The sequence below is a fragment of the Leguminivora glycinivorella genome, chromosome 6, assembly GCF_023078275.1.
Source record: "Leguminivora glycinivorella isolate SPB_JAAS2020 chromosome 6, LegGlyc_1.1, whole genome shotgun sequence".
NCBI classification, from domain to species: domain Eukaryota; kingdom Metazoa; phylum Arthropoda; class Insecta; order Lepidoptera; family Tortricidae; genus Leguminivora; species Leguminivora glycinivorella.
Window position 1 is genome coordinate 11,532,223 of NC_062976.1, and position 25,013 is coordinate 11,557,235.

The 25,013-nt window shown below is 34.5% G+C and overlaps 1 protein-coding gene across 3 annotated transcripts in view; it reads right to left on the reverse strand.

The window, feature by feature from the left end:
• Positions 1–461: 461 nt before the first annotated feature.
• The window catches only part of LOC125227326 (sodium/hydrogen exchanger 9B2-like), a 33,419-nt gene continuing 8,867 nt past the window's right edge, over positions 462–25,013 (reverse strand). For all 3 annotated transcript variants that reach the window (XM_048131612.1, XM_048131613.1, XM_048131614.1), the window contains 4 exons: positions 22,518–22,672; positions 17,796–17,960; positions 2,661–2,847; positions 462–1,361 (listed from right to left, as the gene is read on the reverse strand). In XM_048131612.1, coding sequence (XP_047987569.1) covers positions 1,336–1,361; positions 2,661–2,847; positions 17,796–17,960; positions 22,518–22,672 — 533 coding nt within the window. In that variant the 3' untranslated portion in view covers positions 462–1,335. The remainder of the gene's footprint in view (positions 1,362–2,660; positions 2,848–17,795; positions 17,961–22,517; positions 22,673–25,013) is intronic.

The following is a 25,013-nucleotide window of genomic DNA, read 5'->3' on the forward strand; positions in this document are numbered from 1 at the left end:
CCTCGGTTTTGACAATTTGGCCCATCTTGTTAGCTTGATATGTGTTAAAATGTCAAATATTAATACTTATTAGAGCCATCTAGCCGAGCGTTCCCCAAAGGTGTAACGCCATCTAAGCCACCGTACCTTTTTCTCTATGGCATTGAGGTACGTTTTTTTCTTAGACTTTATCTGTCTATACGAAGTTTGACTATACAAAGTACTATACACGGTGCTCGTGAGCATTGCGAGAGACTTTAAGAGCATATTCCTGATCCCATTTTAAGACAAAAATGTCATATATACACTTTTCTAGATTTCGTCTAGTTTCAGAGTTGTGAGTTATGACCAATTGTAAAAAAAAAAATTGTTATTGTTACTCAGTACAAAAGGCTTTTTTAACGATATTGATGCCATTATGGAGAATTAGTCTCACTGTCCTCGTTGATAGATGGCCAAAAGTACGAAATAAAAGCTTTAAAAAAGGAGGTTTTTAGAAAAAAAAACGTCTAAATTCATTTTAAATGCTAGTTTTATGAATAACATTTACTTTTTATGTGAAAATACATTCGAAAACAGTAAAAAAAAATTTTTTTTTTGGCAAAATTTCCTGATGTGAATAAAAAGAATCTTTCCTTTAGCCTCAGAAATGCGTGGTTAAAATCTCTCGCAATGCTCACGAGCACCGTGTATACTTTGAGTAAATTAGAGAATTATGAAAAGATACCAATACTTATATTTCAATATGGTCACAATCATTATAATATGTACTTAATACTGCATACTATCCTCAAAATATACATATATAGCGGTTAGAGGTAAAACCCGATAAGTCGAGATTGTTTTTCATCAAAATCAGAACGTTGTGGAAATTACACATTAATTATACCTCATCTAATCAATCATTTTTCCATGTTTTACAATTTTTACATTAAGTGTCCCATATAGCACTCTACTAGAGCAATGTTTAACGTGCAAAATATTTCGAAGTTCGAATTTAATTTAAAAAACCAGTTTGCTCAACTTATCGGATTTGACCGCTAAGGCCTAGTAATAATAGACAAAATTATTTAAAAAATATGGTGTCCTAACTGTCTACCTACTTACTTAAATAAAAATATATTTAACTAGTATTCTAAATTAAGTAAAAAAATATTACGTAAATGGCGTCTTCGTGTTAGCTTCGGCTTCGCGCTCGCCTCGCTAACGTTCGGAATACCCAATGTTGTCCGTGATGGAAAGACATAGGTATGTCTTATCTTAATAATTACGTGTCTATAGTTAATAGTTACGTAATAAATTAATAATTAAAAGAAGGTACATTTCTTGGAATGAGATCAGAGAACCGAAACGGTGTCAGGGATTGTCTGCTGGATGTAAATCTGAAACAATCAATTAGACATTTTAATACATTTTCCCCTCACTAGCTCGGAAACACGTGTTTTGTCCTTTAATACCAGCGGGTAAAAACGCATTTTATCCACTAGTGGGTAAAGTAATTTGACCTTGAATAAAGTCAAATTAACTGCTTTAAAATTGATAAAAGTAGGTGAATCTAGTAATAAAGATGATTTACCACCTGTGGAACTACTGGAAGCAGTGATAAACGCATTTTTTGCGTTGTAGTTTCCTCGCTATAGTGAGGGGAAAAGTTTTGTTTCACACTCGGGTGCAAATGTATTAAAATACAACTTTGCCCCCTTGTATAACAGATAACTATTATATGTATAGATAACAAATACAGGTGAAATAAAAAGGACCGTTTAAACCATATTGACTATTGAGGTCCTAACGAACAACTGTTATTATGGGTCCAATGCTGAAATCGCGATAAAAGTTTTGGCTGTTCCATGGAAATGAGCGGCATCATGACAATGGAAATGTATGAAACAGCCAAATTTTTTTTCCTATTTCAGCATTGGTCCCATAATAAATCTTGTTCATTATGACCTCAAATGTCACTATGCAAAGTTTGAACGGTCCTTTTTATTTCACCGTGTATAATAATACATTTTTCACCACACCAACTGGTAAAGGCTTTCTTTGTTATTCGAAAACAGATAGCAAAATTGTATTTTATCCACAAGGGGGCAAAGTAATTTCATATAAATTTTAACTCGATGTCTTAATCTGGCTGCTAGATTTTGCTTATAAATGATGATTTTGAATCATAAATATTGAATAAATTGATGGATTTGATTTATTCTGATGTTTTATAGTCAGTATTTTGTTCGTGTTGGTGTGGTGAAAAATGTTGTGTTTCACTCGGTGGCAAAGTTTGTTTAACCTTCGTGCCTTGATACCCTCGCAACACTCAAGATTCCACTTTTTGAACCACTCGCTACGCTCGCGGTTCAATATTGGAATCTTTCGCTTGCTCAGGTATCAATATTGGCACGTGCGGTTAAACAACTACTTTGCCCCCTTGTAAAACAAATAACTATTGTATTATTCTTTATAACTTATTATTAATTATTTATTTTTGTCTATACAACAATGAATGAATGAATGAATGATGTTATTAAACTGACTCATGTTGTCTTGATAAAATACTGACAAAAACTATGAAAGTAAAAATCCATGGACTGAATTCTTATTACAATATTATGATAAATTGCAGGTTTATACGTGAAGAGTGAGTTGATAGATAGGTACATCATTCAGTTAAAAATAATAGATACCCTCTGGAGCAACCCTCGAGTCCTGCGAAAGTAGAATAGGTCCTAAGAGAGTCGTCAGCCCCGACCCTAAAGTCGACGTTAGGAGTATTGCAATAACGATGATATTTGAATGTTGCTGCGCAATCTTTCTGTCTTGGGCGCTGCTATCCTCCCATAGAGAATCTGTAGCCACGCGAACCAATACAGCCTGAAAAAATATTATCGTTCAGGGCATATCATTATTTACAATAATATATATTTGAATCTGAGTTAAGCGCTGGTAGCCTAGCGGTAAGTACCTACGTGCGACTTTCGTTCCGGAGGTCAAGGGTTCGAACCCCGGCTCGCACCAATGAGTTTTCGGAATTTATGTGCGAAATGTCATTTGATATTTGCCAGTCGCTTTTCGGTGAAGGAAAACATCGTAAGGAAATCGGACTAATTCCAATAAGGTGTAGTTTATCCTTCGGGTTGGAAGGTCATATGGCAGTCGCTTTCGTAAAAACTAGTGCCCACGCCAAATCTTGGGATTAGTTGTCAAAGTGGACCCCAGGCTCCCATGAGCCGTGGCAAATGCCGGGATAACGCAAGGAGGATGATGATGATATTTGAATCTGAGTATTAACAGTCGGTAGGCACGGAGACGGAAGAATACAACGAGTTTTTATGACTGCGTGCTTGTACACTTTATATCGTTGACTAAATAGTACGGAAGTCAATAATGTCATGCACTGCAATAGTTATTTGTTATACAAGGGGGCAAAGTTGTATTTTAACGCCGAGTGTGGAATTGAAAAACGAGCAAGTGAAAGGATTCTATAGTTGAACCACGAGCGAAGCGAGTGGTTCGAGAATAGAATCCTGAACTTGCGAGTTTTTTAACACACGAGAAGTAAAATACATTTGCACCCGAGTGTAACACAAAACTTTTCCCCTCACTGTAGCGAGGAAACTACAACGCAAAAAATGCGTTTATCACTGCTTCCAACAGTTCCACAGGTGGTAAATCATCTTTATTACTGGTTTCACCTACTTTTAGTAATTTTAAAGCAGTTAATTTGACTTTATTCAAGGTCAAATTACTTTACCCACTAGTGGATAAAATGCGTTTTTCCACGCTGATATTGAAGGACAAAACACGTGTTTCTGAGCTAGTGAGGGGAAAAAAATATTATGAGATTTACCCATTTTTATCACGTGTAGTAAAATCTCATGTAATTTGTGAAATTAAGGCTTAACTTTTTATTTAAGTTAAGGTTTTTTATCTGTATTAAGGATAGACTCTACATAATATATTAAAATGGTAATAGGGGGCCATGTTCTATATGTTTAAAAGTGCAAAAAGAAGAAAAGTCGGACCAAGTCAAGTTGACAACGACTTCGATACCACAATTTGCGCATGGGTTATTTGAAATGCAATTAAAATTATGACGTTTACTCAACATGTAAATTACTTGTCTTATCAAATTAAGCTGTCAGCTAGCTTGGTATGCCTTGATGAATTGCCTTATTTAGCTAGATTTTTTTTTACCCGTATCGATTCCACCTATGTTAGTATGTGTGCTAAGGTTGACTGTCATGGCGAACTAGTAAAATCATTTTAATACTACAATGCTGAAGAGCAAATTCATTCAATATTTTTTATATGTTACACGCACATTGCACAGCTGTAAATAACTAATTATATGTTTCTAAAATATTATATATTACCTATCTTATAATGTAACATCGCACACTACTTCTCAACGCTTTCATTTCGATTACACTAACTTGGCACTGATGATGGTTATGCCATAATAATATGCCATATCCGACTTTTGCTACCGTGCATATTTAAGTGCACCAACACCCCTCCTGTGCACAGCCAACTGTGCCTTTTGCGACACCTTATTTATGTATGGATAATTATTTAATGAAGTCTCCCACTGTAACTCAATATATTCCATGGCAGCACTCACAAATAAACCTCGCTTAAGTACTCTATACACGCTGATACAAACCAATCACAAATATCACATACCTATTATTGGCCGGTATTGTAGGAATTGAAGACTCAGAAATAAATGCTACTGGGATTCGAACTTAGAACCATCGGCTTTATAGGCAACATGAAAAATAATTACATGATAAATAACCACAAAATTAAAATTTTGAAAAAACCCCCGACCGCGACATAGTGGACCGATTTTCATGAAACATAGCTAAGAACACTCCCGACTAACTCAGCTTTCAGACAAAAAAAACTAAACCTAAATCGGTCCATCCGTTTGGGAGCTACGATGCCACAGACAGACACACACACAGACAAACAGACAGACAGACAGACAGACGGACAGACAGACAGACAGACACGTCAAACTTATAACACCCCTTCGTTTTTGCGTCGGGGGTTAAAAAACCGAATAAGGCGATGACGATGATGACGATAGTATATGTCTATACGGCATTATGGATCAGATAGATATGCCAGTTTCAAAAGCGAAGTTTCGTTAACTGTGAGCTGTGTCAAAAGTTAACGTGTTTTATTGAGAAAACGTCACTTAACATCCATACTTTATCCAAATTTTGTACGTTTATTAAAATTAGAATAGACGTGTGGTTAATACCTAGTCGGGCAAAAAACGAGTGCCGCATTTACGTGACAAAACACCACGCCGAGCCGTTGCGCTGCATTAAGATTAAGACCAAAGTGGAAGGGCCCTGAGAAATCGCTTTTTCATACAAACGTAGTTTCCTCCCTGAATATTGATATCATTGCAGATATTTTGGCCTCTAATTATTAGAACAATCAAAAATGATAAAAATGCTTAACTACGCCCCTAATGCTAATTTAAGTTACGCCCCTATGGATAATTTAAGTCGAACTATATAAATATTTATCTCAATATCAGTATCCAAAGAGGAAAATTTTACGGTCAGTACTTTAGTAATGCAGAAGCGTCTTTCCCCTGTCTTTTTAAGTCTCAACCCTGCGCAATGCGGCTGAAGTTACGCGTCATCTTTCACAAGTTACACAGCTTACACATGAGTTCTCCTTTATAAATGGCTTTAAATAGTTTGAGCGAGAACATGAAGGAAGCAGTTTGCTCTACATACATTTATTTGCCAACTTACGACAATAACAAATTCATAACATGAAAATATAAATTAATACTATTTATTCACTATAACTAGAAGCAGTAATAGGTAGGTATAAGTATGTTGTAGAAATATCACGGAACGGAACTCACTGACGAAATGGACTTGGGTTCTATTCTTTTTACTATCTAAACTTACTTAGAATGAATACTTACTTTTTTTAGAAGAATTTGAAACCCATTTCCAAACAAATTTAACTATCATTTCCGTTATTTAGAAAACTTAGTTAAGAAAAGTAAAACCCGGAAAAAGGAAGAACTAAGTGAATTGAACTGAAGTCTGCACGCTCGGCAGTTAGTCTCACAGTTAATGAAAAAGGTCGCTTAAAAGTTATATTAGGACGATGACCCGGCAAAGAACAGTTTATATCGAAGTAAGCAGTATGTTGTCCTAAAAATGTGAAATAAAACTAAGTATTCGAAGACTTCAAAAAAATTTACCACTATCTATTTCCCGAAATTTAGGGAACTCTAGCCGAATGGCATTTCTCCGACGCCAAACGAAAGCGATACGCCGCTGGCTCTGTCGCGCCAATACGCAAGCGCGATAGAGATAGATATCTACTAGCGCTTCGTTTCGTGAGCGTTTCGTGAGCGATTGTGCCATTCGGCTAGCCACCCTGTTAAGAGTGAATCGGTCAAAAGTGGTTCAAACTGAATTACTTTGAATTCGGATGGATGCTCGGTAGTTTAACCCGACTAGTTAAAAATGACTTTTTAAAGGTATATTAGGACGGTGACATACTCAATGAACATTTATTGGAGTAAGCAATAGGTAAAAGTGTTGAAGGAAAACTAGTCATCTGTCATCATTTAGGAATTTTCTCTTAAGACCGTGGTCTTACTACCAGGCAAAGGAAAGTTCAAATTGAATTAAACTGATGGCTGGACGCTCGGATACTTATCCCGCACTAGTTAATGGAAAAGATTCGCTTAAAACTTATACTACATGTTTTCGAAGTAAGCAGTATAAGTAAAAAAATTGCCTAAAAGTGTAAAAACTACGAAATAAAAAATTCAACTCGGTGTTGATGCATATTAAAAACTCGTAGGAAACTAGGTTAAGAGCTCGTTTGTATAGTTGTATACCTACCTAGTGTCGTCGTCGTCGTGGTCTTAACACAGGGCAAAAGATAGTTCAAATTGAATTAAACTGAAGTCTGGACGCTCGGCTAGGTACTTGTCCCGCACTAGTTAATGAAAAAGATCGCTTAAAAGTTATATTAGGATGGTGACGTGGCCATCGCGGCAGCGGGGGCGCGGGCGGCGGGGGCGGCATCACTTGACTATGATTAATGACTTGCACATGTAACTAGCGGACCGTTTACCATGCAAATATTGGTCGATCGATTTCCGGAAAACACCCGATTATTGTTCAATATTTATAGGAATATTATGCCATCGTGTTTAGGAAAGTGAAAGCAGCTATTATTTTGTGACTATTATATTGTATAAATAATATCTATGGTTAACAGGCTTGTTCGTTATAGTTTTACATTTCCTACCTATATGGTACCATATCTAAGAACATAGAACACATATGCATATGTGATTTAACACACCAGAATCGATTGATCAGATCGATTCAAGTAAATTATAACTATTATAAGTCAAAACATAGTCGTTTAAATACAACACATTTATAACCACATAAAACCACACATAAATATAAATTTCACAGACACTTATAACGTTTAAGTCTTAATATTAACGCTGACATTTTATACGCTTTAATTTATGTCAACAGGTATATGACATGTATTCATATTGTAATGTTTCATAGGTATAACATTCATACAAACTGTACATCATGAACAAATTAAAAATACACAGTTGTTCTACGGTTAGTTGGAAGAGATCCCTTAAAGGGAATAAGCTCGCCTCTGTACATAACCATTAAAATTATTTACTGTACTGTCTGTACTTCACATAATTTATTCTGTGCAATAAAGTGTTTACTCCTACTACTACATTACCACAGTTTCTTACAACTATACATAATGAAACATATTACTTTCACAATAAAACAACCATTCATAAATCATGACATAAAACTTATTAGTTAAATACGTATCAATTATAATACGTAGTTTCAGCTTTCACTATTGTCAATTAACTATAGTTATATAAACCACAAGCTGTATATTATTTTCATAACCATTCTGTAAGATTGTACTGGAACACATAAGGTTCACATTTCTATACATTACTCATGTACCATTTTCTCTGACAGGTTCATATCATATGTAGATATATTTTAGAACTAACCTGTCTGTGCTTGTACATGCACATTGTATTAACTACCACCAATTATATATGTATAATAGAAATAGAAACAATCTATTTGATCCTTTATCAATGAACTTAAAAGTTCAGCTTTATCAATGCCACTTTGCTGTTTGACAATTACCGAAAACCACTTCATAGAAGTTTGTCACCCCTATAGAGTGTCCACTGTTCGGCTCACTTATGATTTCCTTATCCGTGAGAATCAACTTGACACTCTTTAGCATAACGAAACGTATCGCCTTGTTTACATTAGCTTAAGTTGGCTAAGAACACCACTTTATTTCTACAAAGTCCTTTGTTCTTCAATTGGAACTCTTTGCATTATTTTACTTCACATTCCAAATGCAAAGATTTGTTTAGCTAAGTATAGTTATTTAAAATGCTACAACAATACGAGTATTGCTTTATTTTACTTATTATTGTGTGTTGCTATATTTTAAATACAATTCTTTTAATTTGACTCTTTATTTATGATTAATAGTTCTTAATGTATGTATATCATTTAAAATGAAATTTATTTAATATTATCACTGTCTGTACCTACTAGATAATGGTTAAAATAGAATTAGGTTTTTATATTTATTTATAACCAAGTGTTAGGTATTAGTTTTGCTGTGTTCTGAGAGGAGGTCATATTTAGCTAACCAAATAAAATATAATTGAAAGACTTATAAGACTCTTTCACTTGCAATTTTCGAGTATAAAATTTGTAGGTAAGTATTTAATCATTATAATACGGAACCCATTTTTTAATGAGTATTAGACAAAGTTGTAAATTTTAAAGATAAATAATATTATGCATTGTTGCATTCCCAGTTGGTCTAATAAAAAATAAGAGAGACGGCTACAAGAATTATATACCTTCTATGATGCAACATCGTGCTATTATTTTCTTACTATCTTTGTGTGAATGACTAGATATTAAAAGAAAAGTAGAGTTATGATTTTTATAAACAATGGTACCTATTTATGCAATTTAGGAAGGTATCTACTTATATTATGTGTTCTGGAAATCTTTTTGCTTTGAAAAAAAAAACTATATACCTACTAGTGTAACTGCACATGTATTTCACAAAGAAATATAATTTGTTTAATTTTGTTATATTTAACTACAAGTGCAACGAAAAATGGACTTTATATGTTTAGACTAATTTATATATTATTTTTGATCTAAACTATTTAGTTTTTATTTGTTTAATTTTTGTTTTAACTGTTGAGTTTCGATTGATCTATCTACTCTCAACCACCTAAAATTATAATTATAAATATTTAAATTTAAAATTTGTGCTTGGATATTTTATCTCAAAACTTGTATAAAAGCTGTCGGTAAAACAAACCATCCCGCGTCGTTTCCGACGCGACGCAAAGATACCCATCACACATTGGCCGCGTTTCCACGCTGAACCACGATGGACCATCACACAGTGGCCGCGTTTCCACGCTGAACCACGATGGACATGTCAATTATACAAACACACACACAATAGTTTTAATCATAACACAACAAATCCTGAAGACATTTTTCGAATTTCCATTTCCCTCAAACTCATGTGGCCCAAAAACAGACTTTTCGGAAAACTCCGAATGTCTAACGAAATTCCATTTCCCTCAAACTCATGTGGCCCAAAAACAGACTTTTCGGAAAACCCCGAATGTCTAACGAATTTCCATTTCCCTCAAACTCATGTGGCCCAAAAACAGACTTTTCGGAAAACTCCCGAATGTCTAACGAATTTCCATTTCCCTCAAGACCAGATGGCCGATAGTCAGACTTTTCAGAAAAACTGAATGTCCATATGGAATTCATACAGACTCACATGGTCGATAAACAGACTTTTCAGAAACACTCTGAATGTCATTATGGAATTCATACAGACTCACATGGTTGATAATCAGACTCACATGGTCGATAAACAGACTTTTCAGAAACACTCTGAATGTCATTATGGAATTCATACAGACTCACATGGTTGATAATCAGACTCACATGGTCGATAAACAGACTTTTCAGAAACACTCTGAATGTCATTATGGAATTCAATCAATGACATACTGCGCTATCATTTTTTTTTTTTTTTTTTTTTTTTTTTTTTTTTTTTACACCTTTTTCATATGGCTCAAGACATAACTAAATTATGTTTACAAACACAGAACCATATACCTCGAGGATTTTATATGACCACAAAGATGTATTACAATTATTATACCAGTGCTAATTTAATTCAAAAGAACGAGTTTTCAGTCATGAAGTAACACAACAATAAAATGTTATTTCGTTCTTACATCATTAATATCATAAAGGTACTTATATTTAAGCATAATGCCATTTAAGACAACATAAATATGCATATGACGACCGGTCTGGCTCAGTTGGTAGTGACCCTGCCTGCTAAGCCGCGGTCCTGGGTTCGAATCCCCGGTAAGGGCATTTATTTGTGTGATGAACACACATATTTGTTCCTGAGTCATGGATGTTTTCTATGTATATAAGTATGTATTTATCTATTTAAGTATGTATATCGTCGCTTAGCACCCATAGTACAAGCTTTGCTTAGTTTGGGGCTAAGTTGATCCGTGTAAGGTGTCCCCAATATTTATTTATTTATTATTTATTTATTATTTATACATACTTACATACAGTCACGCCCGTATCCCATAAAGGGGTAGGCAGAGCACATGAAACTGTAAATGTATAAATATGTGCCACTTTAAATACGTATGTCATCATTCTCAGATACTTTCTTTAGACAATCTGACAAATATAAAAAACTGAGCTCCTTTAATAATAAAATAAAAAAAATACTAATTTATGAGATTTCAAGTATCTATCGGGCGCACCAGTGGGCCAATTCAACAAAACATGTGTTTTGCCCTTACAAGTCAAATGAAGCGTCACTATTCACAACACGTCAAAAATGGGACTTCAACAATAATAAAGGAAATAAGATATTTGACGTGCGTATTTTAACTCCACTGTTGTACTTAATGCTTGTATATTTAAATTTTATAGCATTAGATGTTTCGTATTTGTGTAGTGACCCAAAAATAAAGTACAAATACTAATTAATACGTACTTCCTGTTCAAAAGTCACAATTCTATAATATTAATTGTATTGTTTTATTTTTATTTTTTATTTTATTTATTAAGGTCTGCCAACAGCGGTTACAATAATACATGGTTAGGTATACATGCATTAGCATTTTAAGCTTATTGCACAACTAATTATAGGCAAACACCACTTGTGTAATCTTAAATTAAATTAACATTGAGTAGTTTAAAAAAGGAAACTGAAACATGCTGTAGTTTTACAATTTGGAAACATAAACTGCACTGAAGTACTTATTACATGCATTGAGACAAGAAAAGAAGATACAATTAGCATAACTACCTATATATCTATAGTGATTTAGTGATTTAGTCCTGGGTGCCAGTCCGAAATCTACTTAAGGAGTCGAAGTATACATCAGAACGGTCACAGTTTTCATTTAACAGTCTACTTAAACGGGGTATTGGGGAATTTTTACCGAGAATAGTTTTGCGAAAAGGGGGGGTTAGGGGTTTGATTGAGGTGCGTGGATATCTGTTTGGGGCTCTGAATCGAATTTTTCTAATAGTTGGGGGCAATCCATTTTATTTCTCAATAGCTTGTATATAAACGATAAGTCTAAACTATCCTGGCGTTGTGATAATGATGGTAATTTAAAGTGTTTTATGCGCTTATGGTAGGACTTTAATTCCTTTGCCACCCCAGTTGTTCTTGCTAAATGCCATACAAAGCGTTTCTGTATCCTTTCCATCCTCAAGTTATGAGTCGCAAAGTGCGGTCGCCAAACTACGCTACAGTATTCCAGAATGCTTCGTACGAGAGTGTAGTATAGAAGTTTCTTTGTTGTAACCTTGCGGAAGGTCTTGCTATTGCGAATCACGAAACCCAACATTTTAGAAGCTTTCTTTGTTATGGCATCTACGTGAGGAATGAACGAGAGTTTTCGATCGAATATGACTCCAAGATCTTTAATCTGAGTGACTTCCTTTATTAATTCGTCGTTAATGTAGTAAGATGATTGCAAAATGCTATTGTTACGCGTAAATTTAACATGATAACACTTACTAGTATTCAAATTCATACCATTGTCATTGCACCACTTGACCAACCTATTGATATCATCCTGGAGTAATACAGTGTCCTGTTCCGAATTTATAACTTTAATAAATTTGAGATCATCTGCGAATAAAAATGGTGTCGCATTGAGTATGAATTGTGGTATATCGTTTATAAATATGTTAAAAAGAAATGGTGCCAGATGCGAGCCTTGGGGAACTCCCGATGTTATAGATTTTAGGTCAGATCTGAAACCATTAATAACCACATAAAATGACCTGTTTGTAAGATAAGAACGCAACCAAGACAAAAATAATCCCGAGAAACCGTAAGCTGATAGTTTATGTAGCAACACAGAATGTGACACACGATCAAATGCCTTGCTGAAGTCAGTGTAAATAGCGTCTACTTGATTACCTATATCTATATGTTCTGATAATGTTTCGACAAAAGTTACAAGGTTAGTGTTAGTGGATCGAGCGGGAACGAAACCATGTTGATGAATTGTTAAATTTTGTTTGATATGATATTGTATTATGGGACAAGTCAGGGATTCAAATATTTTAGCGAACGTACTCAGTATAGAAATGGGTCTGTAGTTGTCAACTAACGTATTTTGATTCGATTTTGGTATAGGTACTACTTTAGCAAGTTTCCACTCTTGGGGAAATATTCCTGATCGTAATGACGCATTAAAAATTAAGTATAACGGTTCTACTAAGTTCTTTGAGCATTCATAGATGAACAGGGGTGGTATGCCGTCGGGGCCAGCACCTTTGTTGACATCAAGACCTAATAGTTTTTTTGAAATTACACTGTGATCTAATGACATACTTGACAGTACCTCTGAGCTTACATCTACAGAGTGGTAGCCAAAGTTACTTGATATTTCGTCCGTGCTGTAAACAGAGGAGAAGAATTTTGCAAACATATTACAGATATCGGATCCTTCACTCGATGTCGTCACTCCGTCCGACATTATTTCGGGATATGCACTAACACCACCTCGTTTTGCTTTTAAAAAACTCCAAAAATATTTAGGATTATTTGATATGTTTCGTTCGACTCTCTCTATATACGAATTGTAACATTCTGTTGCATATTTATTACACCTTGTTTTGAGAATGTCTAAACTAATCTTGTCAAGAGGGTTCTTGTATTTGTTAAATCTAACTCTATATTTATTTTTTCTTTAAGCAGACGAATTATGTTCTTATCGAACCATGGTGGGTACTTAGAGCTGTTTTTTTTTCTAGCGATAGGTACATGTTTTTCAATAACATTTCCTAGAGTTTCATATAGAGTGCGTAACATCACATTGATATCTGTATTCTGAAGAAGTAAATTCCAGTTGATTTTTGCTAATTCTTGATTAATTAATTTATAGTTAGCTTTCCTAAAATTTCGTATTAAATTCTGATTATTATTCTTCAAAGTACCCATTTCATTGAATGACAAAATTATATCGAGTGGCGGATGATATTGGTCTATTTTACTTAGTACATCTGATGCTTTACTAACCGTACAGGATGTGAGATTAGTTAGAACTAGATCTAATGTTCTATTACAATTATTCATAATACAATTTTTTTGGGACAGATTATTTAAGTAGCAAAAATCAATGAGCAATTGTGCGGTAGGTGTCAAGCGAGTTGATGGATTTGTGTTCATGGAGTTCCAGTCTATACACCCAAGATTAAAGTCACCAATAATACAAACAGGCGAGTTTTCATTTTCAAGTGTATTGTTACAATTTTTTAAAAATTCGTCTAAGTCTCTCTTGTGGATCGGTGGGGGTAAGTACACGGCACATAGAATTAATTTGAAAGATGGATTAATTGTACTTAAATTTATGTATACCCATAGATCTTCAAACTTAGATTCTAAATGAGTTATTTTGTTCGAAACAAATTTGTTTGATACAGCAATTAACACCCCACCACCTTCTTTATTACATAGTTTTGTTGACTCTCTATCTCTTCGATACACTATAAATTGGTCATGAAACAGTTCACTACTAAGCACATTATGATTGAGCCAAGTTTCAGTTAGAATGACTATATCATAACTAGAATGGCATAGGTTCTTGTAAAAATCAGTAGTTTTGGATTTTAATCCTCTACAATTTTGATAGTATACATTTAAACCACTGAATTTTATTAAAGAAGAAATGTAGTTTTATCCTTAGTTAGACAACTAATTAGCTTACAACTAAATCTTATACTATTTTACGCAGAGCCTCCTGGTCTCTTATAAAAATGTATTCTGAGGTATCTGTCTTGCGGACATAAACACGGCCATCGCGGGTCCAGATATGCTTGTAGGATTTTTCCTTAGCCAGCTTTCGAGCTGCAGCATGTAGTGCCTTGGTTGCTGTAGATAGGTGCTCAACTATATATATGGGCGTCTTGGTTCCATCGAGCCCAATATGACTGCTATTCAGCTTATCTTCTGGGTTTGATTTATTGTAGTTACTCACAGCAGCTAAGTATTGGTCGCGGGTCTTCTGGTTATTAAATTGGACAACGATTGATCGCGGTCGATTGTTAGTTTTGTTTAGCTTAGCGATGCGGCTGCAACTGTGGATATGCTCAGATTTCAAAGGATATTGGATAACTGTGCCGATTCTGGTGACTATTTGCATGATATTTTCACTTTTCTTCTCTGGTACACATTGGAGTTCAATGTTGGTTGCCCGAGCACGCTGCTCCAAATGGTTGATTCTGGTGGAAAGATCCTGAATGGTGGCCTTGGAATTTATATTTTCAGCTTGTAGTTCACTTATTGATTTATTAATATTGGTTTGACTTACACGCATGTCCTCGTATTGTTTAGATATGAACTTTATTGAAGCGTCCATTTCTGCCATATCTTTTTTAATGGGGTCTAACTCTGTCTTAAAGTGCCACTTTAATTTATCCTCTGTGTTGGACAGACATTCATTGATAATGTCACGAATATCGTCGCGCGACATTAGTTGTACGGGAGACGTGGCCGTCGCCGGCGGCGAGTTCATTGCTTGACGTTTCTGAGGTCTTACGGTGACGTTACTGACGTTAGAATGCACTGGTGTGTTATCTCGTTTAGCGGCATACGGTTTTTGGCTCATGCATACTGGGCAGCACCAGTTTGTGGGTACAGCCACGTCGCCGCCCTGGCCCTCGTCGCAATTCCGTCCCACTGGAATACAGTCCAAGTGATACGCCGTTCCACATTTCTCGCAGCAAATGTATTTGTTATCTGCTATTCCAAGCGAACAGCAGCCCCAAACGAGATTATCTAGAGACATTGCACCGAATGTCTTTGCAAGTCGGTAGATTCGAGTAATAAATCACTTTTTATGGTTAATTGTAAGCACGTAGAAGGTCCTAAGCGCCATGCATTCTGCGGCACTTACGACTAACTGGTTCCGCTACGCGTTCGGTTGGTTGGCCACGGACTGTGCCACCTCAATCTAAGCTATTTACACTATGGTAATGTTTTTTAATATTGTATTAATATACACAGCTGTTTTATGCACTCAAATGAACTAAATCACGAGTCACAGAACTGTTTTTTAGCTTAAATATGAATATTTTCACACGAGTCAGTTTGACATAAGTGTTCCGACGTACGTTCCGTTACAACTGTTTATTTGTAACGGAACGTACGTCGTTTGTTAATTAAAGTGACGACAAGTATTCCAAAACATGACTCAGGGAATGTAAAAGAATAATAAATATAATTGTACCATACGTACCACACCTTACACTTACTGGTGTGTAAGTCAATACCATGATTCCATCATTGGATATACGCTGACAAGTATGTCAGCATAGGAAGGTGCTGTAAATTCAGGTTTGCTGATTACTTTGACTGTCAGGAAACATATGGTAGACGTAGCCCACGTAGCACTCACGTCGATCAATTATATTACAGTTGTCTCTCGTCATTACCATTAGCGCATTAACGTTGAGCGCTGCGTTGCATAGTTAACTCTCTTTCTTGGTCACAAACATATTCCTTACTCCTTCTCAGATAATGGAACAACTTTCATGTCGTTGTAGTTACTGTATCCAATTGCTATTTTAACTCGTACTCTGATAATATGCCCCTTTTTATGGGATAAGAGGCAAACTAGCGGACGGATCAGTAAGCAGTCACTAATGTTAAGTAATTATTGTCACAGACAGATATATCTGTAATATCACAAATGTTGTAAGTGCGTTGCTGGCCGTGAAAAAAGGAGTACGCTATTATTACTGAAGGTTCGAAGCTTTGGTCCTTAAATACGGCAAACGTCAGTTGAGTCAGTATGTATTATGTTTCATTTAACAATAGGTATAATATTGCATCCGTTTTTATCAGTTCGCACACGTTCGTTGAAAACTTGATGATGTACTGTTATTTCTCTTCAGATTTTAAACTCGCGGCAATATAATTTTCTTCTCCTAAGTCGGTATATGTTTTCAAATAGTACATCAAATACTGAACAATGGCTGCCTCAGTTTTATTGCTTTTCAAATCCACCATTATTTTAGGTTTACGACTCCTTTTCCATCAAACACCATTAAAAAAACGTAGATAGTTTATTAACTATTGAACTTGTAAGTTCCGCATACTCTTCTTATCACCAATTCACCACTGAAGGGTTAATGTTCCATTTAATATTTACACAACATTGTCCACAAATGAATCTCACAACACTATTGTCCTTAAGATTAGGAACTATGGGCTGTTGTTTTTTATTCAATAGTTTACATTTATGAAAGAGAAAGTATAACAATATACTTGTTAGAGTAAGATAGATTTAGTTTTGTTAATTCCAACAGTTATAACATGTTAGTAATATTTATACATTTAGCACAATGTAAATTATCAAATTTAAAAAAAAAAGCTCGGGTTATTTTACTAATACGAGTGATTTTACTTATACTAACGTGCCAGTAGGCACGAAAATATTTGATATTTGGTACCTAAATATAACTCCGTATAGACAGATAAAGTCTAAGAAAAAAACGTACCTCAGTACCATACAGAAAAAGGTACGGTGGCCTAGATGGCATTACACCTTTGGGGTTCGCTCAGCTAGATGGCACTAATATTAATATTTGACATTTTAACACATATGAAGCTAAGAATATGGGCCAAATTGTCAAAACTGAGGTTCAAAAGTTTTAAGCCTGTGTCAGGAGATGGCAGTCTATGCACTGTGATTACACATTTTACTTCGACAGTAACTCTCTATAATACTCCATCGTCTTTGCTAAATATGTATAAATTTTGCCTCCATTTTATTCGACTTACATTAGTCAAAGTATATCTGAATAAAAGTTCTAATATAAAAAAAGATGCAGATTTTTTTCTTAATTCCTAAGAATGGTTGTACCTACATAGGCTACATATACCTAGAAAAAATAATTCAATGTAGGCAGCAGGTGGATGGCAGGAATCAGTGATAGATAAGTACTCAGACATAGTACATTTTCTATCAATTTCGGTACAGAATTGTCGCGTTAAAGACATATGTATGTCCGAATCTATCTGAAATAGTTAATTAGGATTAATATTTTTTTTTTGTACAAACTCCTTTATTTTTACCATGAGTAAAGTATATATTATTAGAGTAAAAACATTGAATATATTACCTCAACGATAGCTTTGGGTATCCAAGTGACCGCTACGAACAGGCTCTCTTTCACTGACAGATCCACAGCAAGGGCTACCAAGAAGGCTGTCAGCAACCGCAACAGCAGAGCCAAGAAGAGGCAGGCGACTATTCGCCCGAATTCTTCTAACGTTATTTGAGATACCTGCATCAAATGTTGTATTTATTTTTAATTTAAACAGAAAATGTTACTAACTAGACTACATAATTATTATTGTTACAAATTCTTTTTTTTAACATAAATAATATGTTTTAATAAAAGTAGTAGGAATCCGTTTAAGGGTTTATTTGGTGTCCTATACTCACTGATTAGGAAAAAGGACAAGCAATTTTTTTACTGAATAATTTTATTTTATGAGCAATTTTTAAGCAAAATTCTTCAATGCAAAATAATCCTGGTTAAATCACTGAATATATCCGAAAATGGATGCCTACTATTTTTGCTTCACTCCGTATAAAAATGGTAAAAACAAAACACGAAAATAACTCAAAGTGACTGTATTGATTAATGATTTCCACACATGGAATAGAAACGTGGTCCATTAAAAGCAAAAAGGTCTGTTGATGCTTTCGAGTGGTGGTATTTCAAGTGTACTTATTGCTAGAAAAACAATCTTCTAAATACCAATAAAATATACAGACTGGCCAATATTATTTTATCACATCTGTGATTTTTTTTTGGTAGTAGGTAAGCGACGTATACTTATTTGTAGATTTGATGATGTTCGTGAATATTGCAATTAATAAAATGAGCTTCAATAAAATCATTAATTTTATTACAAAATGTATGTACTTATAAACAAAGAAAGAAATAGAAAAAACCTTTACATGAATCAAAGTTTTTTCATGGCTGGCATAAAATCCAACTCCTAATTAGTCTACATAAGTGGTAAGGTAGAAACCACTTAAAGGTATAAAAAGGTCTACGGAAAAACATGTATCTGATACATACGCATTTATTGGCTGATATTTTATGTAAATACGAGAGATACGGCTGTTGTTAGGTCCACAAGCCACGTTTCTTTAGCTACTTAAGCCGATTACTGAGAAGACGAGATGAAAACTGAAAAGTTGAATTATTACATACATACATACATACATACATACAATCACGCCTGCATCCCGTAAAGGGGTAGGCAGAGCACATGAAACCACTAAAGCTTCAGGGCCACTCTTGGCAAATAAGGGGTTAGAAGAAAAACGAAACTGTGGCATTGCAGTGAAAGGTTGCCAGCCTCTCGCCTACACCACAATTTAACCCAATTTTTGAATTATTACATTGGAAATAATTATGTAGGTACTCTGCGAAAAGGCAAAACACTCTAGTTTTTATTAAATGCAAAGAAAGATTTACCTTTTTCTACTAAGTAACGATAATGTTTTTTGTATTCACAAACAAAACATTATTTGTTTGTGTAGGCTTCTATTTTGTTATTCTAATACCCTTTTTGCCATCAAAATGGATACGATACAGAATGTGTTAATACCCGCCATGGGGTGATTTTCTTATAATATATTATTATATATCTAGTCACGATAGGATACAAAAGCGGTGTTAAGAATTTGGGCTTTGGACATTTTATTTTTATTTTATTTTATTTTATTATGGCAACAAACAGTCATTACATCAAAAGATACAATAGATGGAATACATAAAAGACAAACAGTGCCGAAAATTTAACAAATAGGTATTGTTCAATAATTATAAAAGTTGATACTGAGCGGTAGAAATAGATTTTACGTGCAACCCAGCAGCAGCAGCAGGGCAGCGTTACATTTTATCCGATAATCTTGTACCATATATGCAAATAATAAATAAATTATAAACGCTGTCAGTTAAGCTGCCTACGAAATCCAGTAACACAGACAATATTAAATGATAGATTAGATTAGATTAGATTTCTTTATTTCATGATAAAAATTACACTATAAATTTGTTACATGCCAAAGTTATGTTTATCTTCTCATCATGATCGTCAAAAATTACATTTTGAATATAATAATTAATTAATAACTTCAGTTATAGTAATTTGTTCTTATACCTTACGATCGATAAGTACATTACAATTATACCTACATATATCGGTATATTACTTAGTTACTGAGTTATAGTTATTACATTAGTGGAGATCTAGCCATTATGACTTATTGATTGGCATATTTTAACAGGCAGTTAGATATATCATTTTTAAAATAGATACATTAAAAGGGTTTATATGCATAAAAACATTATTATACATTTCAGGCGCGCGGGAGAGGAAACAATTTTTTGTATATTTTTTCTTCAAGTGAGGGGGTGAAAACAGATATTTTTTACGTGAGGAGCGGGCTGATCGAGTACTGCATGAAAGTTTAATTTTTGATAGCAAAGTAGGGGAGTCGATTAGATTATTTATAATTTTAAATAAAATTGTCGCGTCAGTTAATTTGCGTCTGTTTTCTAGGGATAAGATGTTGTAGTGTTGTAGGGATTCCTGATAACTGGAGTTCTTTCGAAAATTGCTATAGTTAAGAATTTTGATAAATTTTTTTTGTACCTTTTCTATTCTCGATTTATGACGTTGGAAGTAAGGGCTCCATACGACACTACTAAAGTCTAATATGGATCGTACAAATGAAAAATATAAAATTTTGAGGGTTTTATTGGTTTTAAAAGGTTTACTGAGTCTATTGATTAGGCCTAGGTTTCGAAATGCTCTTTGAACTATTTTGTCTATGTGTGCATTAAAAGATACATTGTCATCCATTATAATACCTAAATCTCTAATATTGGTCGTACGTTTAAGTGTGTCATCACAAAGGTTGTAGTTAAATATTATTGGGTGTTTTTTACGGGTATAACTAATAACAGAGCATTTATCTGAATTTAAAAACAATTGATTTTGTGAACAGTATGAAGATAAGGCTCTAAGATCATCCTGCAGATCCAAACAATCTTTGACCGAGGTGACTACTTTAAATAGCTTCGTATCGTCAGCATATAATAAGTGATTTGAGTTATTAAGTGTTGTGCCAATATCATTGATATACTGTAAATAAAAGAGGCCCCAAATGAGATCCCTGAAGGATACCAGAGGGCACGCTAAGATAATTAGAACAGTACCCTTTAACACATACGGCCTGACTGCGATTACGTACATATGAGTCGATCCATCTTAGAAGGCTGCCGTGCACACCGGCGTCCAAAAGCTTGTTAATAAGCAAATCGTGGTTAATTTTATCGAACGCCTTTGAAAAGTCGGTGTACACGACATCGATCTGTTGGTTTCTGTCCATGGCTTGAAGTATAAAGTCAGTAAATGTCAACATATTAGATTCGACACTCCTACATTTGAAAAAACCGTGTTGATGTTCGGATATATGGTGTTTCAATGCTCTAAACAATTCTTCACTAACAATTTTTTCAAAAACTTTGCCTAGCACGCACAGTTTGGAGATAGGCCTATACTGATCAACGAGTGCCTTACCCTCAGTTGTTTTGGGTATGGGTGTTATTAATGAAGATTTCCATATGCACGGAAATATCTTCTATCTTTAGAGAAAATAGGAAAATATACGTAATAGGTTCAGCAAGTTCAGCTGCACATTTAGAGATTAAAAGTGGATGTATTCCATCGGAACCGGCGCCCTTATGAACGATTACACGTCGCAACTCCCGAAGGACAACATCTTTATTCAAATTAATAGATTCTATATCTACGGTTGTTTCGGAAGTATTTGAGAAGTTTAACGTAATATTTGAATTGTTTTCTATAAATACGGAATGAAAATATCTGTTGAAAGCATTACATATATCGATACCCTCAGTTAGAACATTATTTTTATAAATCATTTTGTCAGGAATGTCATTATTCATTGTTTTACATATCGCAAGAAAGATGGCTAAACAATCTTTATTGTAAATATAGCTTTTCAAAACATAATAGGCATCAATTTGTATGAAAGCAAAGGCAATTTAAATTATCAAGCATCGGAGTTTTTATCACACGGGAGCCTTATGTCACGTTTGTGAGCTACGGGTTCGAAATTAGCAATAAACGCAAGTTATAGTCATATTTTACATCACAAATAACCCGTATATAGTTCTATTGCTTCTATTAGGTTCCTTTTTGTACTTATTTTTTTTGTATTATTTTCGATATATTGACAGTAAATAAAAATAAAAAAGAGAGTTAATAATCTATAGATTGCCAGCACCTTTGCATACGGAATCCTACAACAGTAAAGTCAACATGTTGACTACCGTTTTGTGTAAGACCAAGAGAATAATCTTTAGGAAATTTTTAATTACTACTTCTTATAATCTTACCAAAGATGATACTTACTTATTATCTTATCAAAGATGGATTCTAGCGCTCACTGATAAAAGACAAAAGCGACGCCAAGGCGTTTCAGCGCCGATTTCCGCTAACTTTTCTTGTCAGGCCCTGTAGCCGAATGCCATTTCTGCGACGCGAAACGAAAACGAAACGCCGTGAAAGGTAGTCTCGCTTTGTCGCGCTAATACGCAAGAGCGATAGAGATAGATAGCTACGAAAGAGCTGTTATCGTGAGAGTTTCGTGAGCGTTTGTGCATTCGGCTACGCACACAGAAAAGCGTCCTGCGATAGACTATGTCGGTCTCGCATCGATCGGCCTACTAAGGCATCAAAAAAATCGTCTGCAATAGACGATTAGGCCAATGAATATCAAAGAATATTACCTCCAAAAAATAGCCACTAAGAGTGAAGAGCATCGGCTCGAGGGTCCTCCAGAGCAGCTTGTATACTTCTGTCACAGGGTTGTTGTTGATTGGCCAGCCACGCCGGTCCCACCGCGTCGCTGCTGTCACGGCGCATACCATGATAGCGACCCCGGCTAAACAATATTTGATACATTTCATATTGAAACAAAAGCAATAGGTACCTATTATAAAAATACTAGGGAATATTAATATTAGCCATATTCATTAAACAATGTATATAAGGTACAGCGAGTCAATTTCGACTGGGGGAAAATTGCAACTGAACCATGTATTATAATGTTTGCATTATTAAATAGAGTGTCCACGGGTTATATATGGCACTCGTGTTTAGTGGATACCTACATGTGGAACTCAATTTAATTGTAATAATAGAAAAAATAGATCAGTTACAATTGTCCCCTAGTCGGGATTTGCCCCGATGTACCTTATTAGAAGTTTATTATTTTATACTTCTTTTCTTTTTTAATATTGTTATTGACATTTCTATTCAAAATACTTATTCAGCAAAAAATATTGTAAAAACGTTTAATTCATTGCCATTTATAATATGTAGTAATAAAAGTAATGAAATAAAAAAAAGTAAATCTTAATTAGTATAAATACAAAGGAAATATTCATTAAAATAGCAAATTGATCGAATACGGAACAGCACATTTATCCTTAAAACCAAGTAACACGAAAGTCTCATTATTTATTATTGTTGTCTGTCCGTTAGAGCACGATGTGAAATAATTACTTAATAGTGAAACTATTTTTTGTAACAGTTGTGTAAACGGCGCCTTCATGGGCTAGGTAATAATCATGCTATATTATAAATAAATATATATGAAAATGAAAATAGAATCAAGGGGAGGTAAAATTTTGAAGTGTGTTTTGAATTAAATTTTGATTTTTTTTTGAACATAAAATAATTACCTGCATCATAAACCATAGGTTGCGATCATTAGAACGTTTTATTAGCATGCATCGGATGGACAGGGGCAATTTAGACTGTAAAATAGTGGGAATACAAACGAAATGCCCGCAGTATTATTTAATTTATTCGTATTTATTTAATTTTGAGCTATATTTGCTTAATTGTAACTTTTCCACTTCCAAATGTGTCCACTTACATTATTATACTATATCGCTACATAGGTATACTAAGGAGAACGAAATGCGAACACACAGGACTCCATACTATATCGCTACATACTAAGGGGTCTATCTAATACAGTTAAGTAGATAGGTAGTAACTTGGAGCCTTTTTCTTTTTATTTGTAGTAAAATGACTGCGACGTCGGTATCCTTTTAGCCCTCGGGCGCTAGGAAAGTGGAGAGATGCAGTTATCTCGCGGATTACGTAGGTGTACGTACATACATACAGGGTGGGAAGTGTAATAGGCGCACGTAACATAAGAACATATCATGAAATACGACGATGGAAACGGATCTTATCGCATAATAATGAATCGAATCCCGGTTAGGGCTTGTTTATTTATTTTCTTTGGTGTATGGTATCATTGGTATCTATTTCAGGTTTTGCACTTACCTATATATAAACACTATTATGTACTTTAGCATGTAGTTGCGCTCTCTCGGAAGGGTTTCCACGGAAGACCAGCGTCGAGATTCTTAAGTGGTATCTTGACATTAAGCTGAGTGGAGACCCTTTCAGTGACGCTTAACAATAAATTAGTACTGTCTATGTAATTCCTAAATTTAAGCGTTTTCTGAATAAATTTCTTCTATTCTATTCTATTCTATTTATAAATTTTATGATACACCCCGAAGTGTAAAACCCATTGCAACCTTTGCATAACTTTAAGCCTTTGTATAATTATATTTTATGACTTAATATCTCGGTAACCGAGTATACTACAGCTTTATCAATACAAATATATTTTTTAAATAATTTTGAACTAGTGAAAACGAGTAGCACACATAGATAATTCTGTTTTCCTATCTTTTAGTATGTCAAGATTCGTGGTGTACCAAAAGCCGACCCGACCGCAAACATTTCAATTTTTCGTTATGTGTCGTCTTATTCTAATATTTTCAATATTTTTAAATTTTGCTTCTATACATATATAAACGCCTTTTGCGCAAGACCCATAATTTTCCCAAAGCGAGATAAATATACATGGTAACATACTTGAGACTGAAATGACAAATTGATGTACCGTGAAATAATTTTGTTTAAGGTCGCGTTCCGAAAGTATATAATCATATTAAAAACTAAACAATTATTATATTAAACTATTTCAACATAGGTTATATATTATATTAATTAAAGTTATCTAAATTATCTGCAATTATTTCTTGGGCGGTACGAGGTTATATAGCACTTCACTCCGCGCGCAACAGTCTTGATTAAATTCGATTGAAATGAAGGTTGACTAATTATTAAAGTGGCTCTTAGTGCGATGGACAATTGTCCTTACTACAATGGTGTTATATAACATTACTACATTG